This window comes from Acanthochromis polyacanthus, chromosome 1 (genome assembly GCF_021347895.1).
Source record: "Acanthochromis polyacanthus isolate Apoly-LR-REF ecotype Palm Island chromosome 1, KAUST_Apoly_ChrSc, whole genome shotgun sequence".
Taxonomy (NCBI): Eukaryota; Metazoa; Chordata; class Actinopteri; family Pomacentridae; genus Acanthochromis; species Acanthochromis polyacanthus.
This window is the reverse complement of record NC_067113.1, coordinates 43,150,195-43,172,181: the sequence shown is the minus strand read 5'-3', so window position 1 is coordinate 43,172,181 and position 21,987 is coordinate 43,150,195. Positions and strand designations below refer to the sequence as shown.

The 21,987-nt window shown below is 41.0% G+C and overlaps 2 protein-coding genes across 4 annotated transcripts; one reads left to right on the top strand and one right to left on the bottom strand.

Annotated features, from left to right (window-relative positions):
- Positions 1 to 4,837: 4,837 nt before the first annotated feature.
- Positions 4,838 to 15,295, bottom strand: LOC110964120 (zinc finger protein 14-like). The gene is made up of 8 exons (XM_022212735.2): positions 14,930 to 15,295; positions 13,320 to 13,433; positions 12,851 to 13,053; positions 11,816 to 11,917; positions 11,614 to 11,709; positions 11,380 to 11,490; positions 9,133 to 9,256; positions 4,838 to 7,672 (listed from the first exon to the last, which is right to left on the bottom strand). The coding sequence occupies exons 1-8, from the start codon at positions 14,955 to 14,957 to the stop codon at positions 5,067 to 5,069; spliced, it is 3,384 nt and encodes a 1,127-aa protein (XP_022068427.1). The 5' UTR covers positions 14,958 to 15,295; the 3' UTR covers positions 4,838 to 5,066.
- LOC110964121 (transcription termination factor 2, mitochondrial-like) lies at positions 14,380 to 21,934 on the top strand. 3 transcript variants are annotated; one of them, XM_022212738.2, is made up of 2 exons: positions 14,380 to 14,462; positions 20,384 to 21,934. In XM_022212738.2, exon 2 carries the CDS (start codon positions 20,404 to 20,406, stop codon positions 21,544 to 21,546), a length of 1,143 nt encoding a protein of 380 aa, XP_022068430.2. In that variant the 5' UTR covers positions 14,380 to 14,462; positions 20,384 to 20,403; the 3' UTR covers positions 21,547 to 21,934. The 3 variants fall into 3 exon arrangements, with proteins under 3 accessions (XP_022068430.2, XP_022068429.2, XP_022068428.2); XM_022212737.2 differs by lacking the exon at positions 14,380 to 14,462 and adding an exon at positions 17,576 to 17,703; XM_022212736.2 differs by lacking the exon at positions 14,380 to 14,462 and adding an exon at positions 17,598 to 17,715.
- Positions 21,935 to 21,987: the final 53 nt, after the last annotated feature.

Sequence of the window (21,987 nt, the reverse complement as noted above, 5' to 3'; positions counted from 1 at the left end):
AAACCGGGGATCTTCGGGCTGCAAAGCAAAAGTGCAAACCGCCAAGCCACAGCGCTGCCCCCTCATATGGACCAGCTTGTACATATTAATGCAAAGCAATAAGAAAAGGCTTGTGAAGATGGACATTTTTTGCAGTGTTGACAGCGTCCCGTTGGGTCCATCCTGCCAAGCAAACGTCCGAGTCAGAGGCGCCCACACAGGACAGCAGTGCAGAATGCAAATGAATGCAAGTGGATGAAAGCGAGAGGAAGAATTACATTTGCGAAAACCTGCGTGGACACTGATGCAGGACTGGTACCAAAGATGAAAGGCAAAGTGTGAGGTTGGAGATATGTCTAGGCATGCACACAGGTTCACTTGAGGACACACACACACACACACACACACACACACACACACACTTCATTAGCAGTTATTCTGTTGATTAGTCTGAGGGTTTTTCCATCTCAACTGTTCCTCTGTTAGATTTCCTTCTTCATCCATCGACTTAAACAAAAAAAAATGCTTTGCAAAAACAATGAGGGCAGGGTATCTATTGCAAGTGATTGTGGGGGTAATTTAAGACGTTCATGTGTGTGCATTACGGTGGTTAAACAGGGTGTGGTTATGAGTTTGTGTGTGGCACTGGTGTCCATGCATTCAGGGCAGATCCTGTTATCAAAGCCCTCCGCTGTGTCGTACGCTGTTCATATGGAAGAAATAAAGGTGCGTCATGGAGCAAACGCAAGAAATGGGGCGCTTGTTTTGATACGCTATGTTTCCGTAGTAACATGTAGGGGTCACAGTAGTTTGGCAAAAAGGCCAGGAAATTCTGTGGTGCCTGTTGATGATCAAAACCTACTTTTTTCAGAAATATCTCCGGGCCAGTTTAACTGTTTGTGGCAGGGTTTTCTCCAAGCTGCAACCACACGTCCACCAGTGACGAAAACAAAAGACACACAAAGTCAGCGTTGAGTGCAGCTTAATGGGATTGCGGCCTGTTGTGTGTAGCAACATGGAAGTCAACAAAAAAGGGACGTTTAGTCTGCTTATTGAGTCCACAGCACTTACTAGTCGCAACGCTGCATAGTTTTATAAAGCCAGATCATTTTCTGAATGGGCTAACTGCACCTCACTATCATTCTGCTACATGTTCTGGTTCGTTTGCTTTTCGTTAAACCAATCACAATCATTTTTTGGGTGGTGCTAAGAGAAGATTGCAGCAGTAGTGTCTCCTCCAAATGATTTTGGTAGAACTTTTTCGTAGGGAGTTATGATAAAATGGCTAATTCACTGCAAAAACTAGCAACTTTGGCTTACTGCATGATCCAAAACTTTGATAAAAGTTTACATTTTCTGGTTCTTGCATGGAGTTTTGAAAAGTCCGGATCAACTTCTAATGAGGTTACTATCCAGCAGGCTGCTGATGTCAGTGAAAAACTTTGATAAGCTCACTGTGAGCTAACAGGCGCAGTTAGCAGGTAGCTTGTGGACACAGTGAAGTCATATGTTTGCCTTTTCAGCACATTTGAATCAAAACAAGGTTTTAAAGGAAAGTGAATATTAGATTTACATTTGTCAGATGAATAGCATTTTGCCATAATTTCACGCAAACTTAATCACCGTATTGACAGGTGAGTTTTTAGAGATGGAATAAAGAAAAAGATTTGACATCACTTTAGAAAGCTGTTGTGGTGAGACATACAAAAAAAGATAGGCAGATTTTCTTATCCAGCAGACATGGAGGACCAAATCTGGCATCATTTTTGTCATCACTTGAATTCAAATTCAGTATTCCCCCCCCCCCCCCTTTCTTTTCAACTAACTTCAGCCATCTTCAGAATTGATGTGAGCAGTTAGACTGAACCTAAAGCTAAAAGATGCTATATAATACCAGGATTATTTCAGTAGTCTCCTTAGAAGTGGAGCTTTAAAAAGGTAATTTTTCACCTTTCAGCTTTTGGCCTCTTCCACTCTCATTATTAGTTTTGTAGGTCCAACACAATCGGGATAAAAACATGTTAATAACTGCATTCTAGAGCTACATGTAGACAGATTTGGTCAGCTTCAAACTGAGCCAGGCAGTGGTGTCAGACTTGATTTGACCTCCTCAGATTGTTGCGTTTAAGTTCTTTCTGGAGACCCAAACAGCATCCAGCTCTGTTGCTCTGAAACATCAAAGGTCTCTAAAAAGGCCAACATGAGCTGCAGGTGCAACACGTGGCTCACACTGAAAAGTCCCAGACGTGTTATTTTTAAAAAGGGGACTTATTTTTCCCACCCCACGCATTTGTGACATCGCGCTAATTTGGAGACCTGTCGGAGCGTGCAAGCATTCCCGTCTATTACAAAATCCAGGAATGTTCCATGGAGTCAGAAACGAAAACACAAAACAAATAGCTGAACAATAGTACAATTTACAAGAATTACAGGCTTAATATGTGGTTTCAGCAGACAACTAATCCTGGAGAGACAGTCCGCAGCTGAGAGCCAAATATCTGAAACAATGCACAGATTCAGGACTTTTTGTGATTATTGCAGCGAGCCATCCTTCCCATCCACATGTAATACGCTCCCTCATGATACAATTATGGCGCTTTTCCACTAGCACCTACTCGGCTCGACTCGACTCGGTTTAGGTCATTTTCCATTACAATCGAGTACCACCTCATCGTGGGTGGAGCCACAAAACACTCACCGTCCTTGAACATGGTCTAGGATAATGCAGCAGTGGAGTTGAGGCCACTCTCCCTCCCGTTGCTTGCTGGTTGGTGCCTTTAAACGGCGTCCATTTGGATAAACCACTTTGAACACCTCCGGTTTGACCCACTCTGGTCGTTGTGGTCCTTGATGGACTGATTGTCACTTTTGGGCTTTTTCAGTCTCTCCTGACACTGCTTCTTTGTCCTGCTGTATCCGTAGGCGGCCATCCGCTCAGAGACCTCCTGATACACTTTCTCGTTGCCAGTTGCACTGTCCAGCTCCCTCTGGATTCTTTGGTCCACCACCAAAGACAGTAAAGTCCCGACCTCTTCGTTTGCCCATGGTGCTGGTCTCGCAACTCGCAACAAGAAAGTATATCAGGAGGTCTCTGAGCAGATGGCCGACTACGGATATAGAAGGACAATGAGGCAGTGTCGGGAGAAGCTGAAAAAGCTCAAAAGTGACTATTGGTCCATCAAGGACCACAAACGTGGTCAAACCAGAGGTGTTGGAAGTGGTTTAGCCAAATGGACGGTATTTACGGGCACCGATCAGCGAGCAATTGAAGGGAGAGTGGCCTTGACTCCACTGCTGCATTATCCTAGACCGTGTTGGAGGACGGTGACTGTTTTGTGACTCAACTGAAATAGAAAACAACCTAAACCGAGCCGAGTAGGTGCTAATGAAAAGCACTTTTAGAGCTGGACCGACACCTCAAAGCAGACGAGTAAGCTCTGGGTTTGTGCTGTTTACGTATCCCACGCAGAGCAGTGGCTCTGGGGGTAAAGGCCATCAGCTCCATGGCTCTCTGCGGCCAACCGGGGAGTGGGTGCGGTGCTCCTCTTTACCCACCAGCTGGCATTGGGGAGGTTATGTCTAGGAAAGAGATCTCTGCCAGGCCTCAATTATGAAGGGGGGGGGGGGGGGGGGGGGGATAATCCAGGACACACTGAAGCAATTACAGCCCCATATAAATCAATATGCTTTGGGTTAAAAAGTGATCTGCTCCCAACACTCTGGAGAGACTCAGTCAGCCTTTGATTTTTCAGAGATGGGAGCAGTTTCCTCTTGAATTCGAGGATGCTGCGGCTGTGGTTTTAACTGTCAGTCAGGCTGCGTCAACAGTCGCAGACCGTGAGGAAGAGCAGACGATAAATATTGATCTGCAGCCACCGGGCCTGGATAAATCGTTGTGAAATTCACGTTGCATAAAGCAAAAAAAAAAGTTGCATAAACAAGCAAGCCTCCCTGCAAATCACCAAGTAAACAAATGTCTTTCTGAGAGGCAATACTTTCAATATTTACTGAGAACTGAGATACGAGTGTTAATAAGGGGTAAACATGGCGTTATTTGTTATTTGTAAGTGTAAAAACCTACTTGGCAATAAAACGAATTCTGATTTATTTATTAGGAAGCTGGCAGAGGCAAAAATCCTTCAAAACAAGCTGTGGGTGTGCTGACAGTGAGCCTCATTATCGGTCCTCTACTGCCATCTACTGGTCAAAAAAGACAACTGACTGATTTCACAAAACCTTCAAACTAATCAGCACATATCTAAATCCTGTTGGATGCTCTTAGTTGAATTTAAAGCCTGTCTTACTCAGTTATTGCTGATCTTTGTTGACAATCTTTTAATACTGCTGCAACTAAACTGTCAAGAGGACCGATGGAAAATACATCAGTAGCTTCTTTAGTCATGCAGACAAACAGAAAAATCCCCAAATTGCTTGTTTTTCTTTCAGCTGTAGATTTTATGCCATTCTTTGTTCCATATTACAGAAAATTCTAAATCCATAGGGTTTAAAATCACCTATATACATATATATAAACACACACATATATATATATATATGTGTATGTATATATACATACATACATATCTATACATATACACACACACACCACCATAACGGGCTCCGAATGCAATCTTTAGTTGCAGTAAAGACACAAAATTGTCTTTAGGAATGTCAATCACATATATCAAAACATTTCTCACTGAACAGTTTAAACAAAAAGGATCAGACATAAAATGAGAAAGCAGAGAAAAGTCATGTGTTGACTGTTTGGCATTTTCCTCGTTAAGGTTAATTCTGCCCCTGAACAAATTGATTTGAAAACCAAAGAACTTTAACTTAAACTCACAGGAAGCAATCATAACATTCAAGGTTGATTTATTTCAAAAAGCAACATCAACAGAAATGATTCATTGGCTGTCAACATAAATGTCTTATTGAGAACTCAGAACGTGCATCAACACAACGATGCAACCAGAGACAAAGAAGAGCACCAACTTAGAAACTAAATCAAACAAAGAAATCAAGTGTTGGAGAAACGTGGACATCATATAATGGAAAATGAATTCATGAAAACAAAACAGAGGCTTCTACTGAAATTCTATCCCCACTTCATCATTGAATGATGATTCAATCTTCACATCGTGAGTGAGTGAGTGTTCCCAGAGGGACTTTTTCTGGAGGAACACTAACCCGCACTCCTCACAGCTGTAGCTCTTTGGCTTCCCGACGTGAGTCCGCCTGTGTTTCTTCATGTGATACGACAGCCTAAAGCCTTTGTCACAAATGTCACATTTAAATGGCTTCTCTCCTGTGTGGATGCGCATGTGTGACTTCAGGTAGCCCGACTGGATGAAGGCTTTGCCACACACTTCGCACTTGTACGGCCGTTCTCCGGTGTGGTACCGGTTGTGGAGCCGGAGCTCGTTGGCAGTCAGGAAGGTCTTTCCACACACCGTGCACTGATGCGGCCTCTCGCCCGTGTGGATGAGCTCATGTCTTTTAAGCGACGTCTCCTTCATGAACTGCTTCCCGCAGCTGTTGCAGGGATACCGGACGCCAATGTGGATTTGCTCTACGTGGTTGGTCAGCTGCAGCTTGGTGCGGTAAGCCATGTCGCACTGTGTGCAGGCAAAGGGTCTCTCCTCCGAGTGGGTTCCCATGTGGACCGTGAGCTCGGAGGCTGAGCGGTAGCATTTCCCACACTGCCAGCACAGGAAGGGCTTCTCCCCGGTGTGTTTCCGCTGGTGCACCGTCAGGCAGTTGGAGGATCTGAACTTCTCTGGGCACATGTTGCAGATGTAAGGGAACTCTCCTTTGTGGATTCTCTGGTGGATGGCGAGGTAGGACAGCTGGATGAAGGCTTTGTCACATTGTGTGCATGGATACGGCCCGGTGAAGTCGTGCTGCTTCTCGTAGTGTTCCCTCAGGCGTCTCAGTAAGGTAAAGGTCTTGTCACACATCGTGCACTGCATCGGCCTGTGCATCAGCTTGTGCCTCTCGAATGCAGGCTCGCTCGCGAGGATCTTTCCGCACTCTTTGCAGTAGAGCGGGTCGTGAATCCTCTGGTGCACTTTGAGCATCGTCATGCTCTTGAATTCCTTCCCGCAGTCGTCGCATTTCATGATTTCCGTCATTTCGACTTTGCAGATGTTCTCCTGGTGCTCCTTCAGAGCCGACAGATACTCAAAGTGTTTGCCGCAGTTGGAGCACCACACCGGTATCTTCAGCGGTGGGCCCTGTTGGGAGTCAGAACCGGTCACATCGCTCTGACTGGGCTCCGGTTTGGGCTCTCTTTTCCATGTTAATCTGGCAGTTTTCTTATGACAAATAGCATAAATCTGGTGCCTTTTCAGCCCGTGCATGTGTTTGAACCGCTTCTTGCAGTGGACACAGTGATATGGACGATCATCTGTGTGACACTGTATGTGCCTGTTCAGCGTTTTGATGCTGTCAAATGCCCGAGAACAGACAGGGCACACTTTGAGGGCTTTTTTGATGGCTTTTTGCACAGACGGGGACTCCTCCGACGCATCTGCGGGTGCATCTGGATTACTTTCTTGCTTTTCAAGGCCATCGGCATCACCGCATGTTTCAGCTTCAGCCAGAATCTGTTCCAGCGTCTTGCTCTGTTCCTCCCTGATGCCCTCGTGTCCGTGAATAATTTGGTGCTTCTTTAACGTGTCCTTGTACTTAAAGCCCTTCTCACAGGTGATGCAAATAAAAGGACGCTCCTCTGAGTGAGACCGTAAATGCTTGGCGATGTCGGCGGTGCAAGGAAGGATCCTGCTGCAGATGGGACAGACTTTACCCTCCATCGACGACTCCGTAGGCGGCAGTGGATTTGAACGCTGCGTCTCTTTCCTCTTAGGCTTCTTCTGCTCTCTGCTCTTACAAATCTCCTTCTGGTGTCTCTTCAACACATAGGGATTCTTGAATTTCTTCTCGCAGAAAGAACACTTGTATGGGCGGTCCTCTGAGTGGGACTTCATGTGTCGCTCCATGTCGACTGGGCGGGCAAAATACTTCCCACACAGAGAACAGTTTTTGTTTTCCAATATATCTGAAGAGCTAGCATCCCCCAAGTCCTCCTCCTTCGGGCTCACACTCATTTCTCCCTTTTCGTGAACGCGCATCGTGTGTCGGTTCATGTCGTAATGGTCCCTGAATCGTTTGTCACAGCTGGCACACTTGTACTTGAGGTCCCGATTTGCGTCATGAATCTCCTGGTGCCGCCTCATGGCTGCAGCTCGAAGGAAAGTCTTACTGCAGATAGGACACGTCTTATTGTTGGGGTATTTTTTTCTTTGCTTCTTAGCTGTCATTGAGTCTTTCTTGTCTTTTAAAGCTTTTCTCTTCAGCTGCAGCCTTTTGCTTTGTTTTAGTGGCTGAAAAGCTGCCGGCTTCAAGTTGTCACCCGCGTCCTCTTGTGCGTCTCCGAGTGTTTCCTCCTCGTTCACGTCGCTCTCTTCGTGATCGTCAGCCTCCACCAAACCGGGTGGCTGTTCAATGTGTATGTAGTCCAGCAGTGTCACAGTCTCACCCTCCACCTGGACGGTCATGCAGCCTTGCATCTGCTCCGATGAAGGCTGCAGCTGTATTTGGCCGGGATCGATCACAACCTTCTCCAGCTGAGGGAGCGACAGCGAAGAGAGGATGCAGTTCCCAAAGGAAGATGGAATGGTCTGAGTTTCATCTGCGGGGCAATAAGGAATCCCATTAGCGTCATAGGAGGTGTAGTGTGATATTTTCTGAGTGTGATGCACTAAAAGTAAAAGATGATATAATTATGGCAAATGTTAAAAGACTGAAGACCAGAAAATGTCTGGCCTTGTTCTCTGTAAAACATGACCTAATGATAACCTAATGTCCTCTGTGGGGAGTGATCTAGGGGTGAAATATGATAACCTGACATCATGATCTGACCAACAGATTTAGAATAATGGTGTCAAAACTGTCACTCCAAACATACGTCCTTGAGGTGTGGAAAAACGACCAACTCTCACAGTATAAAAGACGAAGCACAATAAATGGATCAATTACATTGCTCAAATGAGACCAGAATTTTTATGACTTCTCCGAGTGGTTTTGACCAAAGGTGCTTTTATACATATCTTTATTTATGTATTACTATTTTTTTTCTTTTTTTAAATACCATACTGTAGGCTCCCCTTTGAAGTTCGTAGTTCCAATTTGTTTTTTGTTTTGCATTCTGCTTCTATGTTCCAATTGTTCATTTTTGTTTGTATAATGGCAATGTGTGAGGGGAATTGATCTCCAGCTTTTTAAAGAGAAGATATTAAAAAGGTAAAATTTTTGTTACAGGCGATTTTACACTAGAGGAAAATTCTCCCACACAACTTACTTTAAAAAAAAAAAGGAAAGAAATGTGTTGAATAAGTATTAAGATGTACATGTCTTTGTAATTTTACTCGTTCCAAATAAAAATAAAATTAAAAAAAAAAAAAAAAAAAAGACGAAGCACATCTCAGTATCTCTGGTTCTACTTGTGGGGTTAATCACCGCTAAGAACCACTCCTGGATTTTGTCGACAGTAAATCCTGCTGCCTCTGAATGCTGACTACTCTTGGTGATTTTTTTTGGAAGATCTTTAACATTTGAACAGGGTCAAGTCTTAGAATTTGCCCCATGATTTGGGACTTAGATTCCACTTCATCAGTAGCAGCAGCTATCAACAAACTGGCGTGAACATTAGCTGTTGTTATAGAAACTTGTTCTTCAGCCCAAAGCCCTGCAAAAGCACAGAGGTTTGATCTGTTATCTGGATTATCACCAAGACCTTTATAGGCCAAATATATGCTAATGGGAACTCCTTTTCAGACACAAATGACTTCTTAGAGATGTGATGAACAATGTTTATGGAACTAAAATTTTCTTAATGGCTTAAATAAAGACTTACACACCATAAAAATATTAAAATGCAAACTTCCTGACTGTTTTTTTAGATTTTAAGAATTGTATTTCTAAATTACATACTGAATAAGTTCTGCTTGTGATTGCAATTGTTTCCTCCACTGATGATTATAACGATCTGTGATGTATCAGTTCTGATCAACATTTGATCAGCTCCTATTTTTCAGTTCAGGTCTGTTGTGACAATACAGACAACAGTACAAGCAGCCCAGTGAGACTCACCAGAGAGGTCAAAATGTCCCAGTGTTGTGTGGTACAGGAGCACAGTTTTCAGGTGTTGTGGGTCAGGAACTGAGTGTGCACACTCCTCTAGGGCAGCGGGGACAGCACCGAGCATGGAAGCAGTCTATAGAGAGGAGAGACGAGAAGAGAAATTTAAAAGAAGAAAATAAAAAACTGAGCTGATGACACATATCAAAGGGCTTCTGTGAATAACTGTGGTCTTTTTCCTGTCCTTTCTGAGATACTTTTAAAACAAAAATCACTAAATGGCAGGTATTTGGATGTGATTTTCAGCATATTTCATATTTATCTGACCAAATATTATTTACTTAAACTTAGTTGTTTGTGTCCATAATCTGTAGATTTTCAAAACAAAGCAAACATGTGGGTATAAATAGAAAGGAGACCTACAGTGTTGATGGGATGTTGTGTTATTGCAGTGTAAATGAAGGTAATAATTATGGATTTGACAGCTTTTGACATGATTTTACAATTAAAGTCTTTTTTTGGACCAACATTTGTTTACATTTTGACAAACTGACACCTAATTCCCTTTTACCATCCTCTGTCTGTAATGTTGCCACGGAGACACAGACAACTATCACTGGATAACTGTAGTTCTGAGGTCGACTAGTCAAGCAGTTTTGCTCTCATCTGATCAAATTCTTATTGGTCTGACAGTTTTTCATGTTGCTTTTATGAGGAAAGGTTTATATCAACACTCTTTCAGGATTAATCCATATTTTTTGGGCATCATGAGGCACAGATTACCTGGGAAATCCCTGGATTTTCAAAACTTGAGACCGCTGTGTCCGATTCATTTAATAATGCTTACTGAATATTCTCACTCCAAACTAAGTGACACCTTGTTAAATAAGTTGTTGATTGACTGCAAACAACCAAGATGATCTCATCCTGATGCCACATGACCTAACAACAGGAGCCTGTGTTCTATTTCTCAGTAGTTCTTGTACTGTTATCCTGAGTTGAGATCGTTCTGTATTCATAGATCATATGAATACAGGAGGTCAAGTTTAAAATGTGAGTAATCAGTTGGTTGAAGAGTGAGGTAGGTCCATATATATTTGGACACTGACACGTTTTGTTTTTTGCCTGTTTAATGAAGCATATTCCAATTACAGTTATATAACGGACATAAAGTGCTGACTCTCAGCTTTCATTTGAGGGTATCCACCTTCAGATCGGATGAAGGTTTTAGGAGTTGCAGCTCCGTAACATGAGCCATCCTATTTTAAAAAGGACCAAAAGTAATTGGACAATTGACTCAAAGGCCATTTCATGGGTGTGTCTGGGTAATTCCTTTGTTATGTTATTATCAAACATATAAAAGGCCTGGAGTTGATTTGCAAGCAGCATTTGGAAGATTTTGCTGTGAAGACAACATGCGGTCAAAGGAGCTCTCCATGCAGGTGAAACAAGCCGTCCTTATGCTGTGAAAACCCATCTGTGAAAATGCTACAATATTAGGAGTGGCAAAATCTACAGTTTGGTAGATCGAAAGAAAGAAAGAAAGAAAGAAAGAAAGAAAAGCAAAAAGACCTGGACGTCCACGGAAGACAACAGTGGTGAATGATCGCAGAATCATTTCCATAAAGGCTAGATTGGACTTTGCTATGAAAAACATCTTTAAAAAAGCCTGGAAGAAGATTCTTTGTTTAAAAAATGCTGTAGTTCCTCACATTTTTATGTAATCTTTTTGTTCAACCCACTGGATTAAAGCTGAAAGTCTGCATTTCAATTGCATCTGAATTGTTTCATTTAAAATTCATCATGGTACTGTACACAATCAAAATTAGAAGAACTTTGTCTCTGTCCAAATATTTATGGATCTAACTGCAAGTTTAGTTTCAGTCAAACTCTCTTTGGTCGACTCCAGCCCTACTAGACTATTTCTAGGTAAGTTCTGGAGCTAGAAAGAACATCTTTTTCCTATGATTTCAAAGCAGATTTAACCCTCTGATGTACAACATGGGTCAAAAGATATCCATATTCCATTGAGTACGAGTCACTTTTGACCCATGTTATACATCAAAGGGTTAAAGGTGCTTCTTGGACATAATATCCTCTGTAGTGTCAGACATGACTGAGTTCTAACTCCAAGCAGGAGTGATGTTTTGGTGCAAACTGGGTCAAGTGTAATTTGGAATTCACTGTCTGTTTTTGTTGCAGCAAACAGAGAAGCTGACTAACACTGAAAATGCGACTTTTCCACTCTTGTTCTCGTACCTGTTGAATGTCTGGTACTGGAAGAAGCTTCTCCAGTCTGGACAAGAAATCAAGCATCAGCACTTGTAGAGCACTGTCATATTCAGGCCCGAAATCTGTTGGGAAAACATCCTGGGAAAAACAATAATCACAGTTTATAGTTCAGTGACCAAATATTACAGAACCACTGCATATAATGTGCTCTATATAGATAGACAGTTACAATAGTTTATCAGAACAACTAAAGTCAAAAACCTGGAAGAATTTCTCCTTCTCTTCAGGATCTTTCAACAACAACTCGACTTGGTCTGCAAAGTTTGATTCTGGAAACTCGACTTCTGCAAAACACGGCTGGAACAAAAACATGCACGGCTGTACTTTATGCAGAAAGAAAAAGTTATCTGATGAGAAACATCATCACGCTACAGAGCTGTGTGTCACATTTTAGGAAACTAACCTGCGCCGCCCAAGTGGATATGAGGGCCTTGATCCGATCCAAGTGCATCTCAATGGTTTCTGTGTCCCTAATGTGCTCGGCTCGACACAATTCAAGAACCACCTGCAACAAATGGTAAGATAAATACAGTGTTCTCTTGCCATATCGTGGTGTCACTGTATTGAAGATTTTTAAACTGAATTTGCTATAGATAGAAAGATTAAACCTTTATTGATGCCGCAGATTTGTCGCTATATAAGTATTTTTATATATTTATTACTGCATCGAGGTGCGTTGAAGAACGACGGTGCAGTAAAAATATCTACCTTTTAGGCTCTCCGCAACTGGTAGATGCTTTTATTTTGACACACACATAGAGCAGTTTTAAAGAAAACGTGGCAGGAAGTCATCAAACACACTTCACACTCACGACAACATAACACTTCACCAAACTAACTAGGCTGACTAAACCACAAAAACACAATAAAACACAAACACTAATAACACTGGAACACTAACATTAACCACAATAATGACATTTAACCCCCAACACCATGAACTCCCATGGTGCATTTCAGCACAACAGTTCAGTCATAGCGACAGGCTCTGCGATCGTTACTTTATTTTAATTATATTTGCGGGAAAATAAGCATTTTCTATCCTAAAAAATGTTTAAATAATGTAAAAAATAGATAAAAAATAACAATTAAAACATATTAAAATAATATTTAATTGAAATAAAATGCAGCATTCAGGATCTCGCCTTGTCCAGTGCACATCGATGTCTCATCGCTGCGCATAGTAAAATATAAAAAAAATAAAATAAATATGGTCGCTATTCGCGGATTTCCATCCATCACTGGAGGGTCTGGAACGTAACTCCAATGATAAACGAGGGACCACTGTAACAGACAGCCCAGATGCTGTGAATTTTAGAGTGACATGGTATGATTTTACTCATTACTGAGCAAATTAAGATAACTGCTATCATTAAACCTCAATAGTGTGTTTTAAAAAAATAAAAACCCTTAAATGTCTGAGTAGCCGCAGCCTTACCCGAGCTCTCAGTCCCAGGAGGAGCTGAGCCTTCTGATCTGCATTCAGCAGTTCTGGCACGATTTCTGTGACCGTGCTGATGAACTCCTCCACCATGCCGTAGTCCTGCACGTTTCCCCTCTGCACCACATGCCACATGGCTGCAGACACGAGGCGCAGGGGAGGTATGAAGAGGCGTAGAGACTGCAGGAGCAGAGGAGGATCTGGAAGGTATTTTTACAAGAAAATCAAGCTAAAAATACAGCCACCACTTTGCTTCAGATAGTTAACATTTTAAAACAATTACACACTGATGCTGACATCTTACTGTTATTTTGGTGTAAAGTATTAAATGCACGTACCAGTTTATTAAAATAGCAAGTAAAATGACATTCTGAGAAACAGATTTTTTGCACACACAACTTTGGAAATACATATTACACCACTGCTTCTTTACAGTTCTTGGTAGAGCCATGTTGTGTTCTCTTACTGTTGTAGTGGTCGGCTGTTTTGCTGATTCCAAACCAGTTAGCGACGGCTCTCTCACTGCATTCCTCATTAAGGACCAAGGTGGCCGTCTTCTCTTCATCTCGCAGTTCTTTCCCTTTAAGAGATCATTTAATTTAGATTACGGGTTGACTTTACCTTTTCAGCTCATAAAAGGACAACAACGGTCACTGAAGAAATGCTTTAGCCATCCAATGTGAATTTCAGATGGTTTAATAACTATTTAAAAAGCTGTATGGGGCAAATACACTACCATGCATGTCTATATGGTCACAGCAAAAGTGTGTCTGTGAAAGATAACTTGAAATTCTTAAGAAACATAAGTTAAATTTCAACCACTTTATGCCTCAGTTTATCATTTACACATTACAACTTCCAGATCACAGAGTGTCTACAAAGCAACAAAACATTCAGTCACAGCTATCTGGAACTGAATGATGTAGTATTTCACTTTAAAAAACAACAAACACAGAAAAAAAACACAAGCGAGACAAAAAGGAAGCACAAACAACAAGAAACAAAACAACAAAAACGTGAGACCAATGACAGAAGTCGGAGAAAAACAAGACAAAATATTACAAAAATTAGAAACAAAATGACAAAAGAACAATGAGCCATCTAGTATTTTACTTCATGATCAAAACAACTTGTCATGGTCTGGAAATTATTCAACATTTGTAATTTTTTTGTCTTCTCTGTAATTTTTACACCTTGAGAGTTGGACTGGACCCTCTGGAGGGCCGGTTTTGGCCCACAGGCCGCATGTTTGACAACCCTTATCTTAAAGTTTAAGACAATAACTCACAAATGAAATCAAGTCCTTTTCATGCAATAACATTTCTGTCACAATGTAGGGACTGCAGTTTATTCTGCCAAGTAGAAAACTGCTTTAAATGAGCTTGACTGGCTATTTAAAGCTATTTCAACCAGTAAAAACAAGAGGATTGGTTATAATCCAGGTCACACAGCAGCTAAAATAATGCAGAACTCTCCCCACAACCTTGAAGCAAACGTGATGCATTCAGGGACTTGACAAGTGTGTCGTATTTACCAGCGTCACCCCAGTAAAGTAGTAAACATGGCTGTGGGAGTCGTGACTTTCTCGGCTAACCAAGTTGCTGGAATGGTAAAAGCAACACACTCCTTAGGCATTTCGTTACTTTTCTTATAAAACACACTGAGTAGGAAAGCGAGTCGCTGCGTGTCTGTTCTAACGCTCGTTGAGCTTCCAGACATTAGCATTAGTTGTCATTTTAGTTTTGTTTTTAGCCACCACCGCTAGCTGCAGTTTCAGTTGAAGTCCTCGAAGGCCGCATCTGTCAGCCGTTACACTCCCCGCTCCCTTCGGTTGCTAACTAGCGCTAATCTATGCTGCCCCTATCACTTATGTTGATTTCTACATTTCTAAATAAGAGAAATGCTTGTTAGCTGCCCGTGCTAGCTGCTAACTAGCGCACACAGAGGCTAGCGTAGCACAAAGCCACCGCCATCTCAGAGCGGGGTACGCCATGTTCAAAATCGGGCGCACACACTCCGAAAGAAAACCCCATAACTCGAGTTGAAAGACACATGTTTGAGTTTTTATCGACTTACCGTGGTCGATGCGATCCGGGTTCTCCATGTTGTCCCGGAAAACAGAAGAATTAGGTCAGGAAATCAATTCAGGGCTGTTGTGAGTCGACGTCTGTCCGACCCTGCGGTGCAAGTTGGCGCGGAGGAAGGGCGGCTCGATATTCTCCACGGAGTGCGCAGGCGTAGATGTTAACACAAGTTGCGCTGGTTTAATGTAGGAGTCACGGTTTCTTGCGCCCGATATCCGCTCATACGACCCGCTAACATACACACTCTGTTAACTTTAGTCAAGGAATTACTCCGTGTGATAATTTGACATACTTTGGGACAGTCTGGTACAGGAACAGGCTGTTCTTCTTCGTCCAGTTAATTCCGGGTTGAGACAGATCGCTGCTGGATATCACCGCCACCTGGAGGCCGTTTACGGAAATCAACCCAAGCCTTTCACTTCATGGCACTAAAAGATTTAAAAGTTAAAATGTTTACTTTATTAGTGTGACCATTACACAAATCAAGTACAAAATAGACATAAATGCATTTATACTGTCTGATAAAAATGTTGTACTATTTGACCAAATTCACAATTTTATTACATTTTGTACTCCACCGTTATATTTTGGATGCCAGGTATACCAATCTTGCTAATAACAACAACAACAACAACAACAACAACAACAATTATAACAATAAGTCTGAACCAAAACTGATCTAATTTAACTTTCCCTTTTATTTTAGCTAAAATTTGATCAGATTGCTGATAGAAAACTAGGCAAATTCATCTAATTCTTTCAATTTGTTGAAAATTTATTGTTCTACTTATTGCAGAGTGGCTGTTGGTTGTTTGAATTGAGAATAAATATGTATTTAGTTATTTTGTGGTTATGGTATGGCAAAAAAAAGATTATGTTTTTTCCTCTAGGAGAGTAAAACTATCCTGATGTCTGTGGAAACATTGATTATTGTCAGAACTAAAACAGAATGATTTTCATTTTTTAAACTATTGTTTTAGTGTTAGGGGTTTTCATTATTCTTCTGATTATTCTACATATTAATTGATGGAAAAAAATGCTTAAAAATTTGTTGGAAAGGAAATTTAAAGAGATGAAATTATACACTGGGTAATAGCTGTTTGGCAATTAAAACGGGGTTTTCTTCCTGCTATGCACCGAACGATAAATTAATTCTGAAAATAATTGATGGTTACAGTCTTGCAGGTTTTCTCTGAAGGAGTAATACTGTCTCGTCTGAGGTTTTCGTGTGTTAATGAACTGACACAAAGTAAAAAAAAGAGTATTTTTATAAAATGCACTTTACCACATATTAGCTCAGCATGAACAAAAAGAAATGAAGTCTTGAAACTGGACTTTTCCACAGCTCATAGCTAATATTGTGCTTCTATACTTCAAATTTATGACAAATTTGTGATAAATTCAATCACATCGACATAGATAACACAGAATAAATGTTTATTTTGAGGCCCCTGTGTTGCACGTTATGGTGGTATAAATACAGGTAGGCCCTTTTTTTTCTTGTGGAAACAGAAATAAAAGAAACTCCTAAAAGTATTCTTGTCCAGACTTTTTTGACCGTGTATTTCTTCATCAGTCAGACTGCAGATGATAAAAACATAAATGTTTCTTACATAATGTGTGTTTGTCTCTGTACTAATCCTCATATATCAGCTGCCTGACATTTGCTATATTGGCTATTGTTGCTCATACCTCACCCCATTCATTGTTAATTTAGTGTTTTGCTTTTCAAAGTAGAAATCTGGCATTAGTCTTTATTATTATTATTTTTATAAAAATGTTTTTCTCTGATTTTCATATTACTTAATACAAGTGACAAGTACTATCTGTCAGTCCAAAACTTAGGTCAAATGTTCCTTTAAACTGGGGCTAATGTTAGCTTTGGACCCCAAGAAGTTCATTACAGTAAATTAACAAATAATAATAATAATAATAATAATAATAATAATAATAAATCTTGTTACTTTTATACCCTTTTGAGAATGTTTAGTTGAAGTGCGTTTCAGATTTGCTAACACTGTAGCGCCTTTACTTAGTTCCCACTTGTTTAACTGCTAACTTTTATTAGCTTGTGTTAGCTTAGCGTTTAATGTAAACACACGAGATTGAACGTAAATATGTAATATGGAGAATAAACATAACACATGGTGCTTTCATATTTTTGTTTAGTTTACTTTTGTACATGCTAGCAGTTAGCTCTGTGACTGAATAGTAATACATGCGGGTCACACACTGGGCCTATCGTTAGCTCTAGACTCCAAGAAGTTCAGTACAGTAAATTAACAAATAAATATAAAAATAATAAAATAAAAAATAATAACTGCAACAATTGTTCATTTTGTTACCTTTATACCTTTTTGAGGCTGTTTAGTTGAAGTCTGTTTCAGATATGTGAACATTATAGCTGCTTTACTCAGTTCCAAGTTGTTAACCTGCTAGATGGTATTAGCTTGTGTTGGCCTAGCGTTTAGCATATATGTTAGCTCTGTGACTAAAAGCTAATACATGCTGGTTGTCACTGTCACTACCATGGCTAACGTTAGCTGTGTAGCTTGTGTTAGCTTAACGTTTAGCGCTTCATTCCGCCTTTGACAGGCAGCCGCAGCCGTACATGGTAGCGGTAGGCGGGACTGGAAGGCTCTGGTCCTCCCCGGTGCCTCCAGCCGTCACATGCCGCTCATGTGTCGTCCTGCTCGGCTCCGCCTCACAGCTCCTCTGTTATGAAAGCAGAGCAGTGGGTGTGTGACAAGCGGAGTCCGCTGCAAGGTCAGAAAACTGGTAAAAAATTAGCTGCTTTATTGTTTTACTCATCATTTTTTATCTAAACTCTCATTCTTTGTGCGTTTTCTAACTGCTAGCATTACTATTAGCATCGCTACTAATCTGCGTTGTGTTCGTGGTTCAGTGTGTCTCAGTCTGCGCTGTACAATACATACATAACATGCAACATCCAATGTACAAGAACAGCCGCCAGGACAAGGTGTTCCTGCTGAATGTTCATGCAGTTTACAGCAAACTCTGCACTTCATCCACATACATGCAACATACATGCACACAGATGTTTATTTACATGTCTTCACAGTTTGTTCGGGGGTTGTGTGTGTTTTCTGTGGCTCTGAAGTGAGTCAAAGTTTGACTGAAGTATGATTCTTTCATTTACATTACAGTTTTACCTTTACGGATTAAGGAAGCCGTGATTGTGATTTTTTTAGTAAATTATTTTTTTTTTCAAACAGTTAATGAATTCACTGAGAAGATCCTCGTTCATCACTGAGATACGACATTGAAAAAGAGTTCTAAACCTGTGCAAGTAGCAGTGACATGCCAGAAACAATGGGAGTCACTGTTGTAGTACATCATAAATAGATTTTATACACCTAAAGACTGGCAAAAATGACACATTTTTAAACAATCATTCCATGGATTATATTACCAATTAGCTGAATAATCTAAATCACTAGATTTTATTGGAAAAGTACAATTTGGGCAACAAAGTTTGACTGAAGGATTAAACTGTAAACTCAAACACGATAAAAACAGTTAGTAGGGCTTATTATTTGAGCCAATAATGCTAATTAAAAAAAAAAAAAAACATCTGTTCAGTCATTTAAAGTGAAAGAGTAGTAAAAGTAAAAGAGAGTCATCTGTATGTTAAACACTGAGTTTGACACACAAGATTTTACTATATCTTCATAAATAACTTTCAATTTCAATTTTACTCAGTTGTGTACAGCCATGGCCATAAGTTTGGACACAAGTACCATGACGCTTGTGAATCTTAGAAAATACCACAAAATTGTCACTTACAATACAGTACACAACTCCTGAGAACTATATTAAGTTTCATATTTTAAAAAAAACATCAAAAGAGTTTGGTGTCATTTTGTTATTCTTACCAAATTCGGTTGTGAAAGTACTGCATTTTTTTGTTATTTTCTTCTAATATTATGTTTTGGGAACAAAGTTGTTCCAATTGTTGGAATTTATTGATAATATTATATCCCTTGTTGATTTGTTGACTAATTAAATTGGTGCTGTCAAAAAATATTAGTTATGTTCTGTAATAGACATCAAAACAGACATAGTAAGTCATGCTGTGTCCAAACCTATGGCCATGACTGTAGATAATATTGAGAAGAATCTTTCTGTAAAAATACCATGTGGTGTTTGGTTGTAGGCGGCCATGTTGATTTTAGGCCTGAAAACAACAAAAATGTCAGTTATGATACAAAAAGTCCCACAATTATATATTGACCCGACTTATATCACGACACAATGTGGAAGCAAATCAGGTTAATCAGATGTAGAATTTTTCCTATACTGTGACCCTCTAAAAAGCTTTTACCATTACATAATAAAAAATATAAATGTTTCTTACATAATGCATGTTTGTCTGTTTACTAATCCTCGTTTATCAGCTATATTGGCTATTGTTGCTCCTATGTCACCCTATTCATTGTTAATTTAGTTTTTTTGCTTTTCAAAGTATAAATATGGCAGTAGTCTGTATTTTTTAATGTGTTTCTGCGATTTTCATATTATTTAATACAAGTGACAAGTATTATCTATTTAGTGTCACTCTACATTCACAGTCGATATCAATAAATACTCATAAGAGTGTCAAATGTTTACTAACCCTCGTGTCGTCCTGCAGGTCAAAATGATCCGTTTTAAAGTTTGAAAATGTGGAAAAAAAAACAATTCACAGTGAATCTTCTGATGTCCACATTTTCAACATTTTTGGGAAATCTTTGAGCATTTTTTGGTAGAAAAAAATGTTAGAAATGTTTCTTGAGAACATTCACAAAAGATTTTTTGTGAATATTTTCTTTAAGAACATTCACAAAAAATCTTTTGTGAATGTTCTTAAAGAAAATATTAAAAGTTTTACTGACATATATATAATCACTTCAGATATTTTTAGGATTTCTTGGAAGATTTCTACTTATTTTTTGAAAATATTTCCAAGAAGTTTCTTGCCAAATTTGGAGATTAAAAAACAACAACAAACTTTTAAGGAATTATTGGAATTTTCTTCCTGAATGTTTTGCAAATTTTCAGAAAAATGGGTAATTTTTTTGTTGATTTTTGGGATTTTTTTCAGACAAGTAAACAATTTTTTGATGCCCGTAAATGAGGACAACAGGAGGGTTAATGTGTGCCTCAAAAACTGCTGAAGAGTTTGATTTTTGCTAAGTTATTGAAATTTTGATGGCACAAAAAATCCAGGTACATAATTTAAGTGCAAAAGAAAACGTGAGAAACTCAGCAGATATTTAAACTTATAATCTGATGATGTTCCTGTGTATGGAACAATTATGCAGTGATACTGAAGAAAAGTACACCTGTTAAAAATCTTTGGTCTGAGTGTTTGACAGTCAGACCAAATTGCTTACACTTAAAGCTACTTCACCGTTCTAATAGACGTTCTTTGTTCTCCACACAGATCCAACCCAGTCGTCCACGATGCTTCGTGTCACCTCCGCCTCCCTCTACACCTGCTGCCAGAAGGTGAGGCTGCTGCTGCTGCCTCCCTCTGCCTCTGCCTCCACTCTCACCTCCCCCAACAAAAGACCGGAGAACCAGCGCACGGTGGACTCTCTGTACGAGCTGTCGGTGGACATTAAAAAAGTGCGCAAGTTCAAGGGCTGGGTTCTGTCCGAGAACTCGGCGTACGTGTCTGAAACGGCGGGCCTGCTGAAGGACATGGGTGCAGACGACACGGTGATCGCCCGGATCCTGGAAACCCACCCTGAGGCCATCCTGTGTCGGCCGGAGGACACCGTCGCCCAGAGAGACCTGTGGGTGTCCGTGTGTCCCAACAGGCGTGAGCTGATGAGCATCATCGAGAAGTTCCCAGCCTCCTTCTTCACGTTAACTCACCATGACAACCAGCGGGCCAACATCCTCTACCTCCAGAGCCTTCGCCTCAACAAGAGGATCATCAGTAAGCTGATGGCCAGCGCCCCGCAGAGCTTCAGCCGGCCTGTGGAGAGCAACAAGGAGGTCATCCACACCCTGAGGGAGACCTACCTGGACCTGGGTGGAGACGAGGGCAACCTACGGATCTGGCTGCAGAAGCTGCTCAGTCAGAACCCGTACATTCTGCTGCGACCCGCTGAGGCCTGGAGGGACAGTCTGGGCTTCCTGAGGGAACGAGGCTTCACCACGGAGGAGCTGCTCAGTCTGGTCTGCAGCCTCAGAGCTTCCATCGCGGAGCTGAAGCCCGAGGCCATGGAGCAGGCCCTCACCTACATCGAGGGGGCTCTGGCCTGCTCCGAGGACGAACTCAAGCAGGTGGTGATCCGCTGCCCGGCCGTCTTGTACTACTCCCTGCCCACCCTGGTGGGGCGGTACCAGGGCCTGATGGACGTCGGGGTGAGCATGGACCAGGTGAAGGAATCTCCCAACGTGCTGGAGCTCACCACCCAGATCGTGCTGTATCGCATCCAGAAGCTGGCCTCCTACGGATACGACGTGCGCTCGGGCAGCCTGGACGTCATCGTGGGAACCAAGAAGGACTTCGAGATGAGTTACGGCAAACTGCACCTCAGGCAGCAGCGACCACTGTTCAACCCCGTGGCTCCTCTGAGATCTGCGGAGGAGTAAACTCTACATGCTGCAGTTTGAAGTAGTGGTTTTTGAGAAGCACTTCATCGCTTCACCCTTTGTGCAATATGCATGGAAAAGTGAGGTACTTTCTAATGCCAAACTTCCACTAAGACTTGCATTGAGATCATTGCAGAACCAACCGACGCTGCCTTCATCACGGTCTTCAGATGCTCTGAAAATATGACACCATGTGTTCACATTTTTAGCAGGTTTTTTTTTGGGAAGTATTGCGTTTTATATGAAAAATATGCCAAGGAATATATGGTGTAACATTGAAACTGAGTAAGGATGTAAAGGAATGTGTGGAAATGAGAGCCTGTCAACCTTGTACTACTGTAACTGAACTGGAAACGGCAGATGAGCAATAAACACCAAGTCAACAATTTGATGTTTTGAAGTTTCATCAAGTGTTAAGAAGTTGATTTTCTTTTTCAAGTA

Coding starts and splice junctions, on each gene's coding strand:
- LOC110964120 (XM_022212735.2), bottom strand. CDS start 14,957: ATGGAGAACCCGGATCGCATCGACCACG. Junction 11,918..12,850: donor TCCTGGGACTGAGAGCTCGG/GTAAGGCTGCGG, acceptor CATTTGTTGCAG/GTGGTTCTTGAATTGTGTCG. Junction 11,491..11,613: donor AGAAGGAGAAATTCTTCCAG/GTTTTTGACTTT, acceptor TGTTTTTCCCAG/GATGTTTTCCCAACAGATTT.
- LOC110964121 (XM_022212736.2), top strand. CDS start 17,658: ATGAAAGCAGAGCAGTGGGTGTGTGACAAGCGGAGTCCGCTGCAAGGT. Junction 17,716..20,383: donor GCTGCAAGGTCAGAAAACTG/GTAAAAAATTAG, acceptor TTCTCCACACAG/ATCCAACCCAGTCGTCCACG.